The sequence below is a fragment of the Lepidochelys kempii genome, chromosome 1, assembly GCF_965140285.1.
Source record: "Lepidochelys kempii isolate rLepKem1 chromosome 1, rLepKem1.hap1, whole genome shotgun sequence".
NCBI lineage: Eukaryota > Metazoa > Chordata > Testudines > Cheloniidae > Lepidochelys > Lepidochelys kempii.
This window is the reverse complement of record NC_136380.1, coordinates 326,765,100-326,788,290: the sequence shown is the minus strand read 5'-3', so window position 1 is coordinate 326,788,290 and position 23,191 is coordinate 326,765,100. Positions and strand designations below refer to the sequence as shown.

General features: G+C 45.2%; 1 protein-coding gene across 13 annotated transcripts in view; it reads right to left on the bottom strand.

Moving 5' to 3' along the window:
• Window positions 1-23,191, bottom strand: part of SRPK2 (SRSF protein kinase 2) — a 310,148-nt gene that overhangs the window by 213,194 nt on the left and 73,763 nt on the right. For 6 of the 13 annotated variants that reach the window (XM_073328505.2, XM_073328513.2, XM_073328507.2 and 3 more), the window contains one exon: window positions 856-919. The exons of 5 other annotated variants lie outside the window; for them this stretch is intronic. In XM_073328505.2, the coding sequence (XP_073184606.1) occupies window positions 856-893 (38 nt within the window). In that variant the 5' untranslated portion in view covers window positions 894-919. Of the gene's footprint in view, window positions 1-855; window positions 1,095-3,331; window positions 3,482-23,191 lie in introns of those variants that run through there. 2 more of the 13 variants (XM_073328506.2, XM_073328509.2) reach the window with 2 other exon arrangements.

Here is a 23,191-nt window from a genome sequence, read left to right as displayed (position 1 = left end):
TAATTTTATTAACACAAGTTTCTGTTAAAATTAAATCTCAAGCAAAACAGGAGTGAACAGGTTTGGTTATTAAAAGCACCAAAATAGTCACTAAGAGGACACTGCATGACAAAAATCTGAATGTCAAATATATATATATATATATATATATATATATTTAAAAATATTTATGTAAAATGAAACAGCTACTTACGATTATAATAATCTGACTGACAGATAAAATAATTGCTTTAAAAACACTTGAGTCATTTTGCCCTTACCTGCAGGCATGAACCATTATTACTGCATGCAGTGACTGTTCCATTTCCTAGCACAGACTTGAAGCAGCATCACATCTATCTTACAGAATGTGACTAATTTGTGTGTTTGCAATTCCTAAGCTATTTGCAAAGGACACTCCCTTTCAACATAACAGGATATTTAATGGTTCACCAAATTATATTTTCTACTAACCCAAATTGAACAGCAACCTTGGTAACTGTAAAATGATTTCCTCTAATACAAAGCAAAAAAAAAAAGAAAATCTAATTTTTGAAACTGAATTTAGAAATCAAGATGCTTTTTGGGTGAAAACAAAAAACAGAACACAGACTGAACAACAGTATATATAAACCAGTAGTCTGCTGTATTATGATTTGCATGCTGCTGCTGATTAGACTTCATTAAAAACAAAAATCAGTAACCCTTTGCAAAAAGACACAAAGCTTAACCAAAAACACAGATTCAATCAATACATTACAATAACCAGCATGCAATACATCAACAAAATTAGCAAACTGACAAGAAAAAAATGCCCTATGCTGCTTCTTTGCAATGCTACACCATTAATTGTTCATGCAAGAGATGTAGCTGTACCTTTCTGAAGAGGACGACTTCTCAGAGTTAACTGACATCAGCAGCTCAATCTTCTGCTTGATTTCTGGAAAAATCAGAAAATATTCACAACCAAGATTGCCTGCCCTGGCTTTCCAAAGTCTTATTATCAAATGATTTTTTCTTAATCCCTTTTGTTCAGAATGAGATCACGAGATTCACAGTACTTCTGTAAGGACTGATTCAATGGTGCTCGAAAGGAAAAAGCTCCAGAGGCATCAGGCCTTGCTAAACTATGCACATGACTGTTTATGAAAGCAGGAAGTACCATTTCTTTTAAGCAGAGGGGTGGTTACTCTTTTGAGGTTGAGCTAACATATTTACTAGATGATTCTTATCATAACAAATTACAAACCGCTGCACAAATTCCAGTGTCCACGAAAAATCAAACAAATCATCTGGGGAGTAAATTATTCTGCAGCTTTGCTACCTGAACATATTTACTACCCTTAGGAAAATTCATTTCAAAAGGCCTGAAAAATATGGCTCTTTGAATTATTTTTGTCACAAAGAATGAAGTATTTAATAACTACTTTAATATATGGATCAGAAATCATGAACAGCATATACTAATATCTGAGTTTCTTAAATTAAGATTACAGGGTGCTCTTTCGAATACACTTTGAAGGCCAAATTTAGATGTACCTTCAATTTTTTATTCCTAATACTTTAATTGCCCCTCCTAATGCTCACAACCAATGAACAGCAACACCCATTGGCAGAGCGGGGCTGATACATAATACTTGTCCTAAAAGAAATGGCCTGACAATGTCATTTATAACAAATATTGAGAGCCAGATCAATTTTACTAACAAACTACTGTTGGGAGGGGGGTGGGGGGGCAGAAGAAAGAAATATCCCCATACCATCTGTGATTTCTATTTCATGAGATCTCAAAACCGAATACACATGGATGGTTTTAAAAATAAATTAAGATCATCACGTAGCCAGAAGGTCTGTTATTTAAATGTTTCAGATGAAAACCAAAGGGTACTATCATAAAATAAAGTTAACTGATTATAATTTAAGATCCTGTTTTCAATTGCTTATAACTTTTTGAAACTTTAATTATTCAGGCTGACCGTTTCTATGTCATGGATCTGCCTCAGGATACTGCATTTATGTTTCAGCTGAAAAAAAGTTCAGCCATTTCTGAGCAGGAGATTAAGAAAAAGCGTGTTTTTCCCATGTTAAAATAAAATCTTACAACCATTTCATTAAGAAGCTAGCATTACCATGCTTTGGAACAAGGGCTTGAAATTTAGCAAGCAGTAGGGTGGGGGTCACCTTGCTGCCTGGGGTGCGTCTTTTGCTTTCCCCAAACTGCACAAATTTGGCTAAGTTATAAGACCCCAAAAAGTCTCAGTTCCCACATGCTCAGTAGAGGATTATGAGAATTTGGTAGCTAAATTTTCCAAAATACCCTGTCTGCACTGAGCATACTCCATCGTGGGGATTCAGGGTCTGAGCATGATTTTCCCTGCTATTGCCTCTCCTAGCCATTAGGGGCCATTAGCAGGGATAAGAAATGAGATGTACTTGCATGTGCCCCTGATGTTTCCAGGCAGGAAGTAGGAGGAAGCAACTTGATTCAAATGCAAAGGGGTGAGCCGCAAAGGGGAGGGAGGTGCAAAAACCAGAAGGGAGAGAAGAATTGAGAGGGTCAGGAGCCGCATGCAACAGAAGAGGGGGAGGAGATGAAGCATAAGGTTGGACAGAAGTGATGGTGGGGGGAATAGGAGCAGGCAGTGTGGGAAGGGAAGCAGAAGCTGGGATACACTGGAGCAGAGAAGGACAAGAACTGGGACCTGTGCAGGGGATAGAGAGGAGCAGAGATGGAGGAGGGCAGAAGTCAAAGTGTGGGAGTGTGGATAGGAGCAGAGGGAGGAGGGACAGGATACAATGGGAACAGGGATAGGAGTGTTGGGATGGGGCACATTGGAGCAGAGACAGGCTGAGGAGGGGGAGAGGGAAAGCAAGGGCAGAAGGAACTAGAACCATTAGAAAACCCTTCCTGACAGAACCTGGAATTGAACCCAGGAGTCCTAAGTCTCTACACCCCTCTGCTGTCAGCAAACAAAAGTGAAATCTACTGCCAAAGCATGTGTCTCAATCCCCTCTAGTGGCTGATCCACATAGAGGACAACAGCCAACTACTTTGACCACTCTGTTAGCTCAAGTGGTAAAGGTCTCTCTGCACTATGAATCTGAAGGTCCAAAACATGCTAACGACTCAAGTGGGGAATCAGTGTGGTTCCGTATGACAGAATTTCTGTTTTTCCACTTCATTTAAAAACAAAACAAAAATACACACCTTAGGAGATGACAGCCAAAAATCTATGTTAAAAGAACATCACATTACAAACTCAAGCTAGAAAATGCCAGAATTCAGGTTGCCTGTGCAGTCTTAATTTGGTCCCCATTCATTCTATGCATGTGCATTATGATACAGACTCACGTCACATACTTTGCCGCTCTCTCCCCCCTCCCGAATGGATAGTACTCTGAGAATGAATCATGGTGGTGTAATGTAGGAGGCTGTTATCTATCGGACTGCTGACTCATTTGTTGCAGAAGTTGGAAGGTAGGTAGTGACTGAGGCTAGAGACTGCAGAAAGAGAAAGGATGATCTTATGGTTAAGGAAGTTGAATGCCACCCTGGATAATTAGATTCTACCCCTGCCTCTGCCACACAGTCCCTATGTGATGCTGAATAATTCTCTTAAACTAAAGTGTTCACAGCTGTCTACTAATTGTGTGTTCCCCATTTTGTGGGTGCCCAACATGAGACATCTAGGGCCAGATTTGCAGAAATGCCAATCACTACAACTGAAGTCAACTGGAGCTGTGCTTTGAATATGTAAAGTTCTATAAAAAAATGGGGGGTAGGGGGGTAAGTATTCTGAAGAAAAAAAAAGGCTATAAGTATTTCAGTTGGACACCCAAATTTAGTGGACATGGGTCAATATTGCCCCTACTATCTCTGTGGCTCAGTTCACCAGCTGTAAAATGGGGATAATACTATTGTTTAATCTTACAGAGGTGTTAAGATAAATTCATTAGTGTTTTCTAAACCACTCAGACACGAGGGTGAGAGCACCATAAAAACACCCAATCAAAAGTAACACCTAGGGCCACAAACTGAATGAGGAGGACAAAAATATTGAATATCTACCCATTCACTGAATGAGGCAGGAGTCCTGCAAGGGAAACAAATAGTACATGATCAAGTAAGTAAAGACTATACAGTAACTCCTCACTTAAGGTCACCCTGGTTAACATTGTTACGTTGCTGATCAATTAGAGAACATGCTCGTTTAAAGTTGCACAATGCTCCCTTATAACGTTGTTTGGCAGCCACCTGCTTTGTCCACTGCTTGCACAAAGAGTAGCCTGTTGGAGCTAGCTGGTGGGGGCTTGGAACCAGGGTGGACCAGCAGCCCCCCCATCAGCTCCCCTTAGTTCCTTGTGGGCAGCCTCTCCCCACTGCCATGTGCTGTTCCTGCCCTCTTCCTTGGAGCTGCTCCCGGGAGACTCCTGCTTGCTGTGCAGGGGAAGAGGAGTGCTAATGCCAGGGTGCCCCACTCCTTTACCCCTTCTCCACAGAGCCGTGTGGGGAGAGGAACTCAGAATCAAAGGAGCTTGCTCGCAGCAGCTGCTGTCTCAACTTGCTGATCTACTTTAAAAGGCAGTGTACTTAGAGTGGGGTCAGCGTATTTAAAGAGGCAATGCGCATCTCTCTCTCTCTCTCTCTCACACACACAGTGTGCATCTGTCTCTCTCTCTCCCCCCCGCCACACACACACGATGTGTGTCTGTCTCTCTCTGCCATGCTCTGTCTCCTCCCTCCATTCCTGTTGCCTTGTAGAGTGTGAGGCTACATTAACAACAATGAGTTAACCCTTGAGGGCTCAGCCCAGTACTAGTTCATCATTTAGCAGTAAGGCATTCCCTGGGAAATATCCCACCCTCTGACTACACCACCTCAACCAAGCTTCACAATCATAATTGCTGTATACAGTATTAAATTGTTTGTTTAAAACTTATACTGTGTATATGAGAGAGAGAGAGAGAGAGAGAGAGAGAGAGTGTGTCTGTCTTTTGTCTGGCAAAAAAAAATCCCTGGAACCTAACCCCCCCACTATTTACATTAATTCTTATGGAGAAATTGGATTCACTTAACATCATTTAACTTAAAGTAGCATTTTTCAGGAACATAACTACAACATTAAGTGAGGAATTACTGTACAGTGCAAGTCAATATAATTTGGGGTTTACACCTGAAAGGAGGTGTGCACATGAATGCTGGGTAAATTCCCAAGCTGAGTCCTCCCATGCAGACTGATTTCAGTTTGGGTGTGGCCTTACCTGTGTGTTTGCTAGAGAAGTCTTGAGGGCCTGGCACAGCAAGGACAGGGTGAGGAAGCCCAGGCTGGTGGAATGGGCGGGCTCAGTGGGACTCCAGTATATCAGGTGGCATCCCAGACCGTAAGTCCAACCCATCACACTCTTTATGACAGACCTTAACATATTTGAAGACTGATATCTGGTCTGACTTTTCTCAAGACTAAATATTCCCAGTTTTTTAACCTTACCTCATAGGCCAGGTTTTCTAAGCCTTTTATCACTTTTGTTGCTCTCCTCCGGATTCTCTCCAATTTGCTCACATTTTTCTTAAACTGTGGCACCTAACTTGGACACCGTACTCTAGCTTTGGCCTCACTAGTGTCAAACAGACTGGAACAGTTACATTCCATGTCTTGCATATCAGACTCCTGATAATACACCCCAAAATTAAATTAGCCTTTTTCATAACTGCACCACATTGTTGACCAGAGGTGTAAGTAAGCCAGTATACACCCCTGTATGGCATACCTGCAAGAGCCGGTGTGCCGTACCGGGGTGGATCGGCTTCCACAGGCGCAATTTAAATGGCCTACGGCTCCCAGCAGTGGCTGGAGCCCCCGGCCCTTTAAATTGCTGCCAGAGCCCTGGGGTAGTGGCAGCGGGGCTGGGGCAGCAATTTAAAGGGCCCGGGGCGGTAGCAGCGGCCAGAGCCTCGTCCCTAGAGCCCTGCTGCCAGAGCCCTAGAGAACCGGCGGTGGGGCTCCGGGGACGATTTAAAGGGCACAGGGTTCCGGCTACCACTACCGCCCTGGGCCCTTTAAACCGCTGCCAGAGCTCCCAGCTGCTGCTGTTACCGCGGCAGGGGGAGGCACTTACCAGTACAGGGTGGGCCAGGGCTGGCTCTGACTCCCACAGCCCCACCCCTTCCGGGGGACAGAGCCGGCCCCAGCCCAGCCCCGTACCGGTAAGTCCCTAGACTTACTTTCACCCCTGTTGTTGACACATATTCCATTTGTGATCTACTATAGCCCCCGGATCCCTTTCTGCTGTACTACAAACTAGCCAGTTATACCCCATTTTGCATTTGTACATTTGATTTTTTTTTCCCCCAACTGGTCATGCTTTGCAGTTGTCTTTACTGAATTTCATCTCGTTGATTTTGATCAATTCTCCTATTTATCAAGGTCATTTTGAATTCTATTCCCATTCTCCAAAGTGCTAGCTACCCCCCCAGGTTGGTGTCATCCACAAATTTCATAAATATACGCTCCACTCCATTATCCAAGTGATTAATGAAAATATTTAAAAGTACCAGACCCAGGACAGACGCCCTTAGGTGGGACCACACTAGATACATCCTCACAGTTTGACAGCGAACCATTCAAAACTACTCTTTGAACATGGTTTTTCAACCAATTGTGCCTCAACCTTACAATAACTTCATCTAGTACACATTTTCCTTGTTTAATTTTGGATATCAAATTAAATTTATTTTATGCTATCTGTACTGTAAAAATTATTGGGAGGAGAAGAAAGCTGGAGATTTTGACAGCCGAGTAGGAGACAATTGGGGCTTTATCAGCAAATAAGAATGAGCGATGATTTTTGTATGCAGGAGACAGTGGAGTCTTAGGGCTAGTCTACACTGAAAAGTTATATCAACATAGCTACATCTCTCAGGGGTGTGAAAAATCTACACCCCAACACAGTTAAGTCAACTTAACTCCCCGTCTAGACATCACTAAATTGACAGAAGAATTCTTCCGTCAAGCTACCTACCACCTCTTGGGAAAGTGGATTACCTACAGTGATGGGAGAATCCCTCCCACCATTGTAGTAAGTGTCCACAGTGAAGCGCTACAATAACTCAGATGCAATGCTGAAGCTATGTCACTGTAGGGATTCAAGTGTAGATATAGCCTTACTGGGGAAGGACATACAACTGCTCCTTTTGGATAAAGGTGAAAGTGACAAATCTGGAGGAGGAGGCAGAATTAATATACCACCCTCAAACCTCTGACAACTAAATAAATATCTCAATATCTGCCATTGTGTGCAATGACAGGTAAGCAGAAATCGCATTTTGTTCCAGCTAACATAATCAATAATGAATTATTTAACCAAGTTAAAACTTAAATTAACATAATTGAATTTCAGTGTCAACTCTCTTTGGGATGAATGGAAGCAGTTCATGCTTCTCTCACAGCTATTGTCTCAAGCTGTCTACAGATTTAGGCACATATCACTGTGTTGTTTCACATATGGTTCACATTCTGAAGATTAACACTGCAGAAGAATTTTCTTTTTAAATGAAAGCTTAGATTCTAGACCACAGTGAAGCCACCAATTTTTAAACAGCCATTATGCACATCGGCTATGCTATCAAAACTTCTGAAACCAGAACTCTCCCACCACTTACTTAGCCATCATTCTAAGATAAACCTTGGGAGAACAAACTTCTAATGCAAGTCAAAGGACAAAAAAATTGAGACACAATTAAACACAGCAGCCAACATAAATACAGTACTAACAGGAAGGCCTGGTAACCCAGTCTACTAAGCTATCAAATAATGTCAAATGACCAATCAACTGATCGCCTATTCTTTAACCAGTCAAATATTGTCAAATATTCCAGCAAGAATGCCCTGATGTAAATGGCAGCCTACCTTATGATTGTATCATGGTGCTATCTGTTAGCAAGCCTACTTAAATGTCTTGCTCACTCATTTTATGACCATCTGTTGGAAAAGAGGCAAACTAATTGAAAGCTGAGCATCTTGACTGGCTAGAGTATTCTAGAACAAAGCGTATGTATGTATGTGTATATATATATATATATCTTTATTTGTATGCTAGACCATCAATGTAAATGGCAGTTTACAAAACAAATTAAACAAATTAAAAGACTTGGCTCCAGGCATGAAGATTTTACAATCTAAACTGTCACTAGACAAACTTACAGAAATTAACTCAGAAGCGGGGCGGCGTGTACAGGCACCACGACTTTCCCTTAACAAACAAAAGTTTCACAGCTATTAAACTCCAACAACTCTCCAACTCTCCACAAAGCAAACAACGCACATTAAATACCCATGTAAATAAACCCCCCACTCCTCCCCTCTCAACAAAAATCCCATACACAATATACACACATAGCCAAACCTGGCTGAGAATATAAAAAGTTCTATGCGTATGAGGGGGTGTGACATAAAATCTTTGTGAGGCCCCTCTCTTCCTGAAGCTGCTTATGTTTCATGCAAAGAGGAGGGGGCATCTGCTTCCTGCCCCATATCCCTCCACATGAGCTAATAGTCTGTAATGACTGGGAGGGAGAGGGCAGCATATCCAAAAACATTTTGAGTGGCTGGAATCTTCTGGAACAGCAGCAGTTAGAAACAGAACTGAATTTCTACTGACTGGCTGAAATACAAGAGATACTTCATAATCTAGAGTGCATTACAAAAGTAAAAAGACATTAATGACATAATAAATTAGGTAGAGCCAGGGAAAACAAAAATCATTTGTATGAATTTTTTTTCCTAGACATGAACATGGAAAAACTGTTAAAGCCAAGTACAAGCTCTGTTCTTCCACATACATAACACACTTAGAAAGAATGGAGAAGCACTCATTGAATTCTTGTGACATATGTCCACTGCTGTCAAATTTAGATTATTGCAGTCAAACAGTAAGGCCTGGTGTACACCGGGGGGCGGTGGGGTGGGGAGATCGATCTAAGTTATGCCACTTCAGCTACGTGAATAATGTAGCTGAAGTTGATGTACTTAGATCTACTTACCGTGGTGTCTTCACTGCGGTAATCAATGGCTGACTCTCTCCTGTTGACTCCACCTGCGCCTCTTGCCCTGGTGGAGTACCGGAGTCGATGGGAGAGTGCTCGGCGGTCGATTTATCGCGTCTAGACTAGATGCGATAAATTGAGCCCTGCTGGATTGATCACTGCCCGTCGATCCAGTGGGTAATATAGACAAGCCCTAAGAAGGAGAAAACTGGTCTCCATCAAGAATTGTTTTCTTCTGTGCATTCTCCTTCTACTTCATATTCAGCAGCATCATCTTTTGATGAGAACAGTGATGAGAGTGACAGTGAAAGGAAAGGTAATTTCATTTCTTCATTTTCTAAGAAGAATTTTTCTACTCCATCTGCTTCAGCGTTGAAAACTCCTACTCCTGGAAAGCCTTCAGATGTGCATCAAATTAGAGGATAGAATGTCTCATGATCAGAACAACAAATAGGTGACTTATAACTGCTAATGTGGGGTGGGGAGGAGGCGCACAATGGCAGGCCCCCTCCCTCACCACTACAGCCACGGTCAACTTCCTGCTGACTGCCAAGTCACCCACTTGACCACAGTGCCTCCCCGACCACAGCACACTGGGCGGTTGCCCACGTCACCCACCCGTAAGGCTGGTCTCGCCAGGGTTGGCCTTAGGGAAAATGGCGCCCTGGGCAAACTTTTATTTTGGTGCCCTGCTCCCCACTGCTTTCCCCAGCCCCCAAACCCATAGCCCCCAATGCCTCCCCCAGCCTCCCACCCATCGCCCCAGCCCCCGCTGCCTCCCTGGGCTCCCCCGGCCCTGCGTTGCCTTCCCCCCAACTGACTCCTCTAGCTCCAAGCAGGCTAGTCCAGACATGTACTCGAGCTGGTAACCATGGCTGCCAGCCAGCTAGGAAGGGATGCGACTCAGCAGGCGTCGCACAGAGAGCTGTGCTGCCAGCCTGGTCTCAGGACCCTGCTCTGTGCGTCACCTAGTGGGGCTCAGCAAGAATGCTTGCTGCTGGTGCCTTTCCCAGGCTCATGCCTTCAGCCCCGCTCAGCACAACTCCCACCCTGGCAGAAATCGGGTGACCTCGCATGCCCCTTCCCATGCATCACCTGACATACATTTGCTAGAGACATTTATGCCAACAGTACACCATTTCCTATAATCAAAGTTCCTTATATGCTAGAATTTTTTCATAAGTTGCGTCCAGTTTACAAAGTAGCAAGTAAGAAATGGCTTGCAGGGAGTCTTCTGAATGCTGAAGCAGACAATCTGAAAAAGAGTTGGTGTTCTTATTGCACAAGTTCTTCACATGTCTCAAGTGCCTGATGGAGGATGCAATACTCATAATAAGGGCAGCATTGCCAGTGCTGCCTCCTTGTAGTCAGGTCTAGTCATTGGAGCAGAGGTTGAATCTGACATCTTTTTTAAAACCGTGTTGTATTTTGTCCCAATTACCATTGACCTCAACGTCCTTAACTACTTTCTCCTTCAAATTTTTTTCCAAGACCTTGCACTCTACAGATGTCAAACTAACAGGCCTGTAGTTCCACAGATCGCTTTTTTTCCCTTTCTTAAAAATAGGGACTATGTTAGCAATTCTCTAGTCATACAATACAACCCCTGAGTTTACAGATTCATTAAACATTTTTGCTAATGGGCTTGCAATTTCATGTGCCAGTTCCTTTAATATTATTCGTCAGGCAAGGCTGGGGCAGAAACAGGATCAAGAGCAGGCTCAGAGACTTGAGAGTTTGACGCAGTGCAAGGCAAGAGAAGAGTTCCTGGTTGGGTAACACTGTTGCACAGATTGATTTGCAGCTCTGGGGGTTAGGAAAATACCTGAGCCTAGGAGTGGTTCTTCTCCAGGATAGGCTGCTGCTGCATGCCTGTGTGGTGACTCACCACATCTCTGTTGGAAGGACAGCTGAGCAAGCAGCCCTAGTTTGGCTGCGGGTTTTGTCTCATAGTCGTCAACTTTATGGGAACAACTCCGCAAACAGTGTTTTTCTCATTCCAATACACAACTGAGCACCACCACACAGCCCAACATGTTGCCGAACAGTTAAAAATAATATAATCAATTAACTGGATCCAGAGAAGATTATTTCAGTAACCGACAGCCTGGTTAATATCAAAGCTGCTTAGACTTTGTTGATAAATGAGTATCTACACCTTCTATGTTATGAATATGCTGCCCACACAATGCCCACAAAAACCTGACGCAACGTACTCTGGGATGAATGTTTTGCTGATGGTTTTATGTTTATGAATCCTACTTACAAAGTTTTCCCAAATTAATGCCAGGTTACTTCCTTCCTTCTATTTAAGAAGTTTCTTTTCTACACTCAGACTCCGTGCTTGTGAGAGGAGAAATATTGTCTCTTAGAGGCACCCAGGCGGTGGCGTGTAATTTTCCCAGATTACTGGGTGGGAGCTCAATCTGCTTCCGTATTGTATTGTAAAGATGGACCCCGAATACGGAACCCATCTCTTGTTGCTGCTGACTCCACCTGGCAGAAGGGTTACAGGTGTTAACCCTACATTAATTTCATGGATGACAATGACATTTTTAAAATGTAAGAAATATAAGTATGAAGAAGAAAACCAAAGTTTTAAACCAGAATGGGAGGAAGATTTAACATTCACTGTTAAAGATGGCAAACCCCTATGCCTTATCTGCAATGCATCGCTCACTCACTACAAAGTGAGCAACTTGAAATGTCATTATGAAACGAATCACAATAACTTTTTGTCTATAGCCTCCTGAATCAGAATTAAGGAAAAACAAGCTAACTGCATTAAAATTACACCTAAGCAGTCAACAGACACTACTTTTGGTGTTCAGTAAGGAAGATAACACAATAACCAGAGCTAGTTTTATGTAATCGAATATTGCTCATGCTAAATAGCCACATTGTGATGGAGAACTTGTTAAGAAGAATATTGCAGAAGTGGTTGCAATTTTAGATCCAAGTAACACAAAACTTAAACAACTAATCAAGTAAATTTCAATTTTGCACAACACTACAGAGAGGCATATCTCCCAAATCAGCACTGATGTTGCAAACAAGATGCAAAACAATCTAAAGAATTCTCTAGCATTCAGCCTAGTTGTCAACGAGTCCACTGATATACAAGATAGACCACAACTAGCGATATTTGTTTGCTATGTTTCCGCAGATGTAATTGTGAAAGAAGAAACGATGGACTTAGTGGTGCAAAAGAAACAACCCATCGTGCTGACATAAAGAATGCACTTGTCAAAGATTGACAAATGCCAATGTACCCCTGGATAAATTTGTCAGTGTTGCAACGGATGGAGCACCTGTAATGGTGGGGGCGCGGGGGGGAGCCTTATCGGATTCTTGAAAAGTGATCCCAAATTTCCAGAGATTCTCCCTGTTCACTGCATCATCCATCGTGAACATCTTGCACGCAGATACTTCAAGCATAAAAATATTATGGAGACAGTCCTAAAAATTGTCAATTTTACCCTCTCAAATGGGAAGACTCATCAACAGTTCAAAAATTTCATCAAAGAGCTGGGTCTTGAAGACAAACCTAACAATGTCTCTTTCTGCTATATTGTGAGGTGGTTATCAACCAGCAATTTCTTAAATAGGTTTGTGGAACTGTTGGAGCCTATCAATGCTTTCCTTGAAGAAAAAGAAAAGTCCTAGCCACAACTGGAAGATGAGCAATGGATGCAAGATCTGATGTTTTTCACTGATATTTTGCAGCATCTGCAAACTCACAAATTGGCACTCCAAGGGAAGGATAAGATTATTTCTGACCTTACTCAGACAGTCTTCAGCTTCCAGAACAAGTTAAAGTTTCTGCAAAGAGACATAGTGTCAAGAGACTTCAACCACTTTCCCCATCTCAAGAGTAGGGAAACACATTCCCCGAAATTGAAGCAGAAGAAGATCACAAACTCAAGGAATACAGAGGCAAATTACAAGGACTGCTTGATGATTTTCAGGCCAGGCTTGAAGACTTGCAGAAGTTGAGATCCTGCTTTGCCTTTCTTTTAAAACTATTCATGGTTGATATGATCAACAACAGCTGTCCGATTCCCAAAATCATGGTTACGGAAACATCTACTCTAGAAATGGAACTATTGGAACTCCAGGAGAACCAGGCTCTAAAGATGCTACATAAATCACAGTCTACAATTGAGTTCCAGAAGCAAGTACCAGAAATAAATTATCCTCAACTCAAGAGGACTAGTGTGTGACTCATTTCAATTTTCGCCACAACATACTTCTGTGAATCACTGTACTCAGTGATAAAGCTTGTAAAATCGAAACATCGTGCAGTCCTTACAAATCAACATCTGATCGAGCTCCTCCATACCTCCTTGACAACATATCAACCAGATTTCCAAAGACTTACAACCAGGATGGAGACCCACAAGGCCTCTAGCTCTAAGAGTAATTAGCCATGATACAGTAAATAGGATGTTAATATTTTTTAAAATGCATGTGTAAAGGCAGTACATGTCTTGTGGCTCTCAAACTTCTGAAGAGAACTGTATACAGCTGGGAGGGTCAGTAAGTTTGGCCACCTCTGGCATAGTGCATCACAAACATGTGTACTGAACTCCAGGTGGCCACTCTGCAGATGTCCTGCAGTGGAATGTCTGTTAGGGATGCTGTGGAGGTAGCTTGTAGAGTGAGCTGTGATACCCCCAGGGGGAGGAATGTTTGCTATCTTGTATCCTTGTAAGATGCATCCCGAGACTAAGTGATCTTCTGGGAGGATATAGCTTGCCCAAACGATTTCTCTGTTATGGCAATAGAGTGTCTCAGTGATTTCCTAATGGACTTGATTCTTTGCAGGTAGAATGCCAGGACATGCCAGACATCGAGCAAGTGACATATCCTGTCTTCAGAGGAAGTGTGAGGTTTCAGGAAAAATACAAGTGTACTGTTTGATTGATGCTGAACTTAGAAACAACCTTGGGAAAAAACCCAGGATATAGTCATGCCCCGGCCAAAAACATCTCCACTGGGCCTGACAGCAGGTTTTAGAAGTCTACTTTCTACTTTTCTTAAGGACCACCAGAATGGGGCCGAATACAAGTGTTCTATTTCCGACACCCATGCAAAAACCAGGCCATAAGGTGGAGAGAACCTGGATTGGGATACTTAGTCTTCCCCCTGTTCTGGGTTAGGAGATCTGGGAATGGGCGGACCCTGATTGGTGGGCAGGCAGACATTGTTAGAAGTTCCATGAACCAGAACCAGAACTGCCTGGGCCAGAGGGGTGCTAGAAGAATGTTGTTGGCTTTTTTGCAGCATATCTTCCCTACGACCTGAGGAGGAAAGGCATATCTGAGTCTGTTCGTCCGAGATATCAGCAAACCATCGCCTTGGGAATTGCAACCCATGGCTTCCCTGGAGCAATATAGGGGAGTTTTCCATTCATTTGTGATGCAGAGAGGTCCCATAGCACAGTACCCCACTGTGTAAATATCTTGTTTAGGACTGTGTCATGAACTTCCCACTCATGGTCTATCAAGAAGCTTCTACTTAATTTCTCTGCCAGAGAGTTGTGAATACAGGGAAAATACACTGCCTGTATCATAATGCAGTTCCTGATGCACCAGTTCCAAACCTAACAGCTTCCTGGCAGAGGGGACAAGATTTCATTCCTCCATGTTTGTTTATATAGACCACCATGTAATATTTTCCAACATCGTCTATATATAGGGTGATTGTATAAGCAGAAGGAAGGCCTTGCACACAAGGCGGGCAGCCCTCAGTTCCAGTTTTACACGTAGTCTGGCCTTCCGTGGTTGTCCAGGTGAGCACCACACCCAAGGAGGGAGTCATCCATCATAAAGGTGGCCCCGGGGGCCAAAAAGGCTGAAGGGAACTCCCACCATGATCTTTTCCAGGTTCAACCACCAAGTTAAGGAGGTGACAACTCTGGCAGGCACAATAACCTGATGGAGACGATGTGGTTCTTGCATGGTTGACAGATCAAGTGGAGCCAACTCTGCAAGTACCACAAGTGGAGTCTGGCAAAAGAAGTCACGTAGGTGCATGCCTAACAGTGAGAGGCACTTATGCACTGTGGTTCATGGTCTGTGGGTGATGTGTGAAATCTGGTTGCTCATTGCATGATACCTTTCTGAGGAGAGGAACGCTCTCCTAGAAACTGAATCCAGCTTTGCCCCTATAAAGTTTATTGACCATGTGGGTAACAAAACAGATTTTTCTTCATTTATGCAAACACCTAGGGCTGTTAAAAGTTGTATGAGAAATCCTGTCACCAACCTGACGTACTGATGAGATCAGTCTATCAGGAGCCAATCCTCCAGGTATGGGAATACTGTAGAGCCCTGGCATCTCATCTGGGCTGCTACCACAGAGAAAAACTTTTGTAAATACTCTGGGTGCTGAAGCCAGCCCAAAGGGGAAGACTCAAATACGGGAAGTGTTCCTCACATACCATGAAATGCAGGAACTTCTTATACGATAAGCAAATGTCCACATGGAAATACGTGTCCTTTATGTCAAAGGCCATGAACCACATTCCTCCCCGAAGGGAGGGGATTATAGATACCAGTGTATTCATCCAGAACATTAGCTTTTGAATTAACATGCTGAGTTACCGAAGGTCCAAGATGGGTCTCCATGCTCCATCTTTATGGAGGATGAGGAAATACGGGAAGTAGAACTCTCTCACATAGTAATGAGGCAGGATGTGCTCTATTGCCCCTCAGTGTAAAAGGGATTCTTCTTCTCATTGAAGAATTACCTCATGATAGCGGTCCCCGAAAGGGGACTGGGAAGAGGGTTTGGGAGGTCGGGAAGGAGAGAAACTCTATGGAGTATCCCTGGTGGATAATCTCCAGAACCCAGCTGTCTATACTGATCTTGTTCCAGTTGTAGGCAAAGCACGTAAGAAGGCCCCCAAAGAAGATAGGAGATGAGGTGGTTAGCATCAGTGACTCTCAACCCACATGTCAAAAATGGCTTTTGGACACTGGTTAAGAGTGAGTAGAGGCTGAGACAGTAGAGGGGGCTGAGAAGCAAGGCTTCTGAATCTTTTGGTATTTGCAGAGGCTCGTTGTGACCTGTTAATAAGATGCATGAGGAGGCGGTGGCCTTGGTCTACAGGATTGCCTCTGGTATAAACTCCCAGGAAACGCAGTCGATCTCAAGTCTTTTAGTGAATGCAGGGACTCATGTATTTTCTTATTGAAGAGATTTGATTAATCAAAATGGAGGTTCTGGGTGTTGTTTTGCACCTCCTTACAAACTCTGATGATTGCAGAAAGAATCCCTCCTCATGACCAGACCAGTGGCCAAACTTCTGGAAGCCGTATCCACCACATCCTCTGCAGCCTGGAGGGCTACTTTTGCCACTGGCTTCCCCACATCTAAAACAGACTGAAATTGGGCCCTGTCGCTGTGGAAACCTTATCTGTGAAGTCTGCAAGCCTGGAATAGGTATTAAAGTTATATTTCGCTAGCAACACTTGGTAGTTACTGACATGAAATTGCAAACCTGTGGAGAAGACCTTCCCTGCCCCAGGAGGTCCAGTCTCTTAAAGCCTTTATCTGATGGGGTGGTCCTTAGATACTATGACCAAGCCCTTTCAGCAGCCGCCTGAACCACCAGCAAGTTTGGGGCAGGATAGAAGAATAAAAACTCAGCCCCTTTAGCAGGAACAAAATACCATAGAATCATAGGGTTAGAAGGGACCGCAAGGGTCATCTAGTCTAACTCCTTGACAAGATACAGGATTTGTTGTGTCTAAACCATCTCTCAGCCCTTTTCAGTGCAGGGGCAGAGGATGCCAGCATGTGCCATACTGCTCTTGCTGGTTCTAGTATGGTTTCATTGATGGGCAGTGCCACCTTACTCTGTCCCTAAGACTACAAGATGTCCAGGAGCTGGTGTTGAGGGTCCTGGACCTCCTTTAACGGGATCTGTAGGTCACTGGAAACTCTTTGTAACAGCTCCTGGTGTTGGCAGTGGTCATCCGGTGGAGAAGGCAAAGGAGGAGTGACTGACTCATCCAGGAATGATGAAACTGCATCCATTCATACTCGAGGCTCTGGTTCCACCTCTTCCTCCTCATACACCAATGGAACCAGCTGATGAGAGGAAGAGAAGCAGTATGAGTCTCAAGAGGGCCCTGAAGTCTATCATAAGGATCCCATGGACCACAGTAAGGATAGAAAGAGGAATAAATTCGTAGAAGGGGTCTCCAAGGAAATCAGTAGCAGCAGTCCTGGAAGGGGGAGGGTTGTATCCAGCGGAATGGCAAGTGTAACCCCTTGACTGTCTATCAGGGCTTAACTGCCTCTGCGGATACTGATGTGCACCTCTCCTCTGATTCAATTGAGTCCGAGAACTGCTCCATCAGTAGCGGCAGTGCTGTTGGTACCATGGCACTTCTACCAGATGGTTGGAGGTGAGATGGCTCCTGGGACAGTGATGTAGGCTCCTGCTCCAGAGTAAGGACATCCCTCAGAAGGCCTAGGCCGGAAAGAAGTAGAGACTGTTTAAAAGGGAGGAATATATCTTCCAGTATTATATGTCTCAGTATGCCCTGGCGTCTGAGGGTTTCCCACAGTTAAGTCTGATGGATCCAGTGCATCTGCTGCAACCGGATGGTCTTTAGATTGATGAAGTGGTACCAACAATGGGTCCGGACCCACACTCGTAGACAGAACTAGCAAACATCTATCCTTACGCTTCAGTACCAAGGTGACCAATGGAACTGATGGATCTTACTTTTTATGTGTCTTGTCCTCTGATCTGGGAGTCTTCACTGTACCTGTATCTTTAGGTTCCCTACGTGATGTCTCACCTGACCTTCGCAGGCTCAAGGAGGAAGCATGTTTCTTATGAAGAGTCCTCAACAGGTATCTGTCCTTGCACCTATGAGAGTGCCCTCTACTCTTATGTGGTGTTCTAGAAGAAGACTCTTTGGGCTTAGATGCTGAGGGCTCTGCTCCAAGGCATGTGCTTAGAGGGCCACTGCTGGTCAGTTGAGGCCGATGTACAGGGAGGTCTCCTTGGCCCAGATCAGAGAGAGACCTCATAGTCTTCTCCATCACATGTTTCTGTAGGTGAAGCTCCTGGGCCGCTTGAGTTTTGGGTGGGAAGGAGCGACAGATACTGCACTTTACAGAGATATGCGCCTCACCCAGACAGTATAGGCAGCGCTGATGTTCATCACTGATGGAGAAGAATCAAGGGCAGAAGATATGATTCTTGAATCCCGGGTCTCTGGGGATAGTCCCAGAGCCAGGAAGAGGTTCCCCCACCAAGGAGAAAGAAAACACTCTATGCTATACTATAAACTTTAACTACTAACTACAAATCTAATAATATAACTATTTACAAATGTTTTCTTTATAGGTTATAGTAAAGGAGGACACAATTCCAACTCAGGCTAGGCGGTGGTAAGAAGGAACTGGAGAGGTGTTGACCCTCACTGCCTCTTATACCCTCAGTCAGAAACACAAGGAGAGCTCCTGTGAATGCACAGAATGCACTGCTTTGAAGAATTTCTGGACTTGGACATATGGTGTGCATGCATACTCACGTGTGGAATACACATTGGAACCATCACTCGAAGAAGCAGTGCTCAGATGCTGTGGGGATGAGCAGCAGTACAAAACAATTGACAGACTAGATAGAATACATAAAGAAGTAACCAGATGTCACTCATGCTCCTTCAAAGACAGTCTACATTTAACAAGCCTTCTGTCTACTTCTGTCTTACAGGACATAATCTGGCCAACTATAATGTAAAATAAGGCTTCTATATTTATGGATGGAAATTAGAATTGACAGTGAGAGCCTGTTCTTGGTCTCTGTCCTTGTGATACAGTGTAGCACAACAGAGATATAATAATTAACAATGATACTGAATCAGGGAATAGTTCCAGCTACTGAAATCGTCAACATCAGGTGCTACCACAGCTGAGATTTCTTTGGAGACCTCCCATCCAAATACTGACCAAGCCTGACCCTGTTTAACCTGTGAGTTTTAATGGTTACTTTCCCCAGAGTAACTGTGGTTCTTCGAGATGTTGTAGTCAGTGTGGATCTCACTGTATGTGCACACGCACCTTGTTTTCACAAGACTGGAGTTCTTCTGAATAACGGTGTCCATCAGGGTACACATGCACTGTGCCTCCTCAAACTCTTGTATAAGAATAAAAAGGATGGGGTGGCCATGATCTTCCCTCAGTATCCTCACAGTTCAAAGCCCATGTTGCTGAACTCTTTCAAAAAGTGGGGATGGAAGGCAGGTCATGGGATCCACATTGACTACAAACATCTTGAAGAAAAAAAGACAGTTACCATTTTCCATCACTGGTGTTCAAGATGTGTTGCTCATGTCCGTTCAACTAAGGTGTGTGCGCTCCCCACATGCGCCGGAAGTTTTTTCCCCTCATCAGTATCCGTAGAGAACCGGCTCTGGCAGCCCCTGGAGCGGTGCACACATGCCACAGTATATAGGGTGCCGCCTGCCCCCCCCACCCTCAGTTCCTTCTTGCCAGAAACTCCAACAGTGGGGAAGGAGGGTGGGTTGTGGAATGGATATGAGCAACACATATCGAAGACAACCAGTTACAGAAAAAAGCAACTGTCTTTTCTTCTTCGAGTGCTTGCTCATGTCTAGTCAACTTAGGTGACTCCCAAGCAGTACCTCTCAGAGGTGGGTAGGAGTTCACAGATGTGTAGATTGCAACACAGCTCTGTTGAACCCAGCGTCGTCCCTGGCCTGCTGAGTGATGGCATAGTGGGATGTGAACATGTGCACCAACAACCACATCATGGCTCGAGAGATGTCTTGGATCAGGAAGTGTGCCAGGAAGGCCGCCGAAGATGCCTGTGCTCTGCTCAAGTGGGCTTCAACAATCACCAGTGGAGGGACTCCCACAAGCTCATAGCAGGTCCAAACACAAGAGGACCTGTTAGATCCAGTTAGAAATCCTCTAAGTGGACAGTGGGAGGCCCTTCATCCTATCAGCTGTAGAGATGAAAAGCTGAGTTGACTTATGGAAAGGCTTTGTCCGATCTAGGTAGAAAGCCAGGGCCCTTCTTACGTCCAAAGCATGAAGGCGCCTCTCTGCACCAGTTTCATGCGCCTTGGGGCAGAAGACCAGAAGGAAGATGTCCTGGCTCATGTGGAAAGTAGACATCACCTTGGGAAAGAAGGCCAGATGGGGTCAGAGCTGAACCTTGTTCTTATAGAAGACCATGTATGGCCGTTCTGAGGTAAAGACTTGCAGCTTGGAGACTCACCCAGCCGATGTCACCGCCACCAGAAAAGCTACCTTCCATGATAGGAGAGACAGGGAGCATGAGGCCAAAGGCTCAAAGCGTGGGCCCATGAGCCTGGACAAAACCAAGTTGAGATCCCACTGAGGGACCAGGGACCAAACTCGTGGGAAAAGTCTCTCAAGACCTCTGAGGAACCTGACTGTCATGTGATGGGAGAACACCGTCTGCCCCTGGATCAGTAGATGAAAGGCAGAAATGGCTGCCAGATGCACTCTGATAGAAGAGTGTGCCAGGCCCTGGTTCCTCAAACGAAGCAGGTAGTCTAAAATCGACTGAACTGAAGAATGTGAAGAAGAGATGCCCCATTCGGCCGCCCAGCAGGAGAACCTCGTCCACTTTGTCAGGTAAGTCTGTCTAGTCGAGGGCTTTCTACTCTCGAAGAGGACCTTCTGGACCCCTTCCAAACAGGCCAGTTCGTCAGGGTTCAGCCATGCAACATCCATGCCATGAGGTGGTGGGACACGAGGTTGGGATGCAACGGTGACCGTGATCCTGTGACAGCAGGTCCGGTCGCTTCGGCAGGGACGACGGAGGGCTCTCTGCAAGCCTCAATAGCATCATGAACCAGTACTGGTGAGGCCACACCACAGCGATCATGATCATCTGAGCCTTGTCTCTCCTGATTTTCGCTAGGACCTTGCTGATGAATGGAATCGGAATGTGTACATCGGGGTTCCTGTCCATGGAAGGAGGAAGGCATCGGAGAGGGAGCCCTTGCCCAGACCCCGTGTGGAGCAGAACCTGTAGCACCTCCTGTTCTGCCTGGTGGCGAACAAATCCACTTGGGGAGTTCCCCACCTCTGGACGATCATGCCTGCTACCTTCAGGTGAAGCACCCACTCGTGGTGAGAGGAGAAGTCCCTGCTTATGTGATCCGCTAGCATATTCTTGGCACCCAGGAGGTGACACACTTCTAGGTGGATTCCATGGTCGATGCAGAAGTCCCAGAGACAGAGTGCCTCTTGACAGAGGCTCACGCTCCCCCTTGTCTTTTGATGTAGAACATCAAGGCTCTGTTGTCCATCAAGACTCTGACCACTCTGCCTGACAAGTGAGGCAGGAAGACCATGCATGCCCTGAGCTCTTTGACTATTATGTGTAGCGTCATTTCCTCTGGGGACCACACACCCAGGATCTGGAGATTGCCAAGGTGAGCCCCCCAGCCGAGGTCCAAGGCATCCAAAACCAACTTGACTGAGTGAGGGGTACTGTCGAAGGGAACTCCTTCCAGGACTTGCCCAGGGTCAGTCCACCATCGCAGCGATGGAAGTTTTGTTGCGGGGACGGTAACAAACTTTTCCAGGAGGTCCCTGGACTGAGAGTAGACCGTTACCAGCTGTTGCTGCAGGGGTCGCACCCGGAGCCTGGCGTGGTATACCACATATGTGCACGCTGCCATATAACCTAGGAGGCGCAGGCAAACCCTGGCCATGGTCAGGGGAAACATGAAGACCTCCTTGATGCGGTCCGTCAACGCCTTGAATCTCTCCAGTGTCAGGAAAGCCCTGGCGCAGGTCGAGTCAAGCACCGCTCCGATGAACTCTATTCTCTGTACCAGAACAAACCTGAATTTTTTGTAGTTTACTAATAGGCCGAGGCAACAGCAAGTAGCTAACAGCATCATGACATCCCTTTGGACCTGAGACCTAGAGCTGCCTCTGACTAACTTGTCATAGAGGTACAGGTAAATCTGGACACCCCAACGTCTGATATAAGCAGCCTTCACTGACATGTACTTGGTAAATACCTACTACGCTGTTGCTAGGCCAAATGGGAGGACCACAAACTGATAGTGGTCAGGACCTACTGTAAACCGGAAGAAGCGTCTGTGCCCTCAAATACGGCGATATGAAAGTACGCATCTTTCAGATTGAGGGTGGCGTACCAGTCTCCCGAATCCAGGGAGGTGATGATGGAGGCCAGGGAGACTATGCGGAACTTCAGCTTCACTAGGAGTGGTTCAAGTCTTGCAGGTCCAGGATACGTCACAGTCCGCTCTTGGCCTTTGGGATTAAAAAGTAACAGGAATAAAAACCCTTATTCCTGTACTCTGGAAGAACAACCGCCACTGCATCTAGCTGCAGTAACCCCTCTACCTCCTGCATGAGGAGACTCTTGTGAGAAGGGTCCATGAAGAGGGATGGGGAGGGAGGGAGGAAGGAGGGGTAGAAAGCAACTGAAGGGTGTAACCCCGCACCACAGTACTGAAGACCCATCAGTCTGATGTTATAGATGCCCATGCAGGGAGGGAAGGAGAAAGGCGGTTGGCAAAAATAGGGGAGGAAGGATCCTGGGAACAGTCCGATAGGTTGCCCTTGGCCATACACTCTAAATGGGCACTTGGCCACTTGCTTTTTGCGGTTCGAGCTCAACTGAGAAGACTGTGAAGGCTGGTGCTTAGGATGCCGCTTGCAGCCTCTGCATTTCTTATGGAGAGTCTCCTGGCGAGGGTGGCTCCCCTGGCCCCTGAGGCTGCTGTAGTTTGAACCGCTTGCAGGCAGAGCTGTGCACATATAGGGTCAATGTTTTAAGGATCGTGAGGAATTCTTGAGGCCATGGAGCTTATTGTCCGTCTGTTCCGCAAACAGGGCTTGCCCACCGAAGGGAAGGTCTTGCATCGACTGCTGAGCCTCCATGGACAAGCCAGAGAGGTAGAGCCAGGATGCCCGGCGCATAACGACAGCCAAGGTCATGGTTTAGGCCTGTGCCCTCCTTCATGATTGCCCGGAACTCCTTCCTAGAAGCCTCAGGAAGGGAGCCCTCAAACTTGGCCCTGACTTGCCACATGTTGAAGTCACAGCATCCCAGGAGGGCCTGATGGTTGGCCACCCTCAACTGGAGAATAGAGGACAAATAAA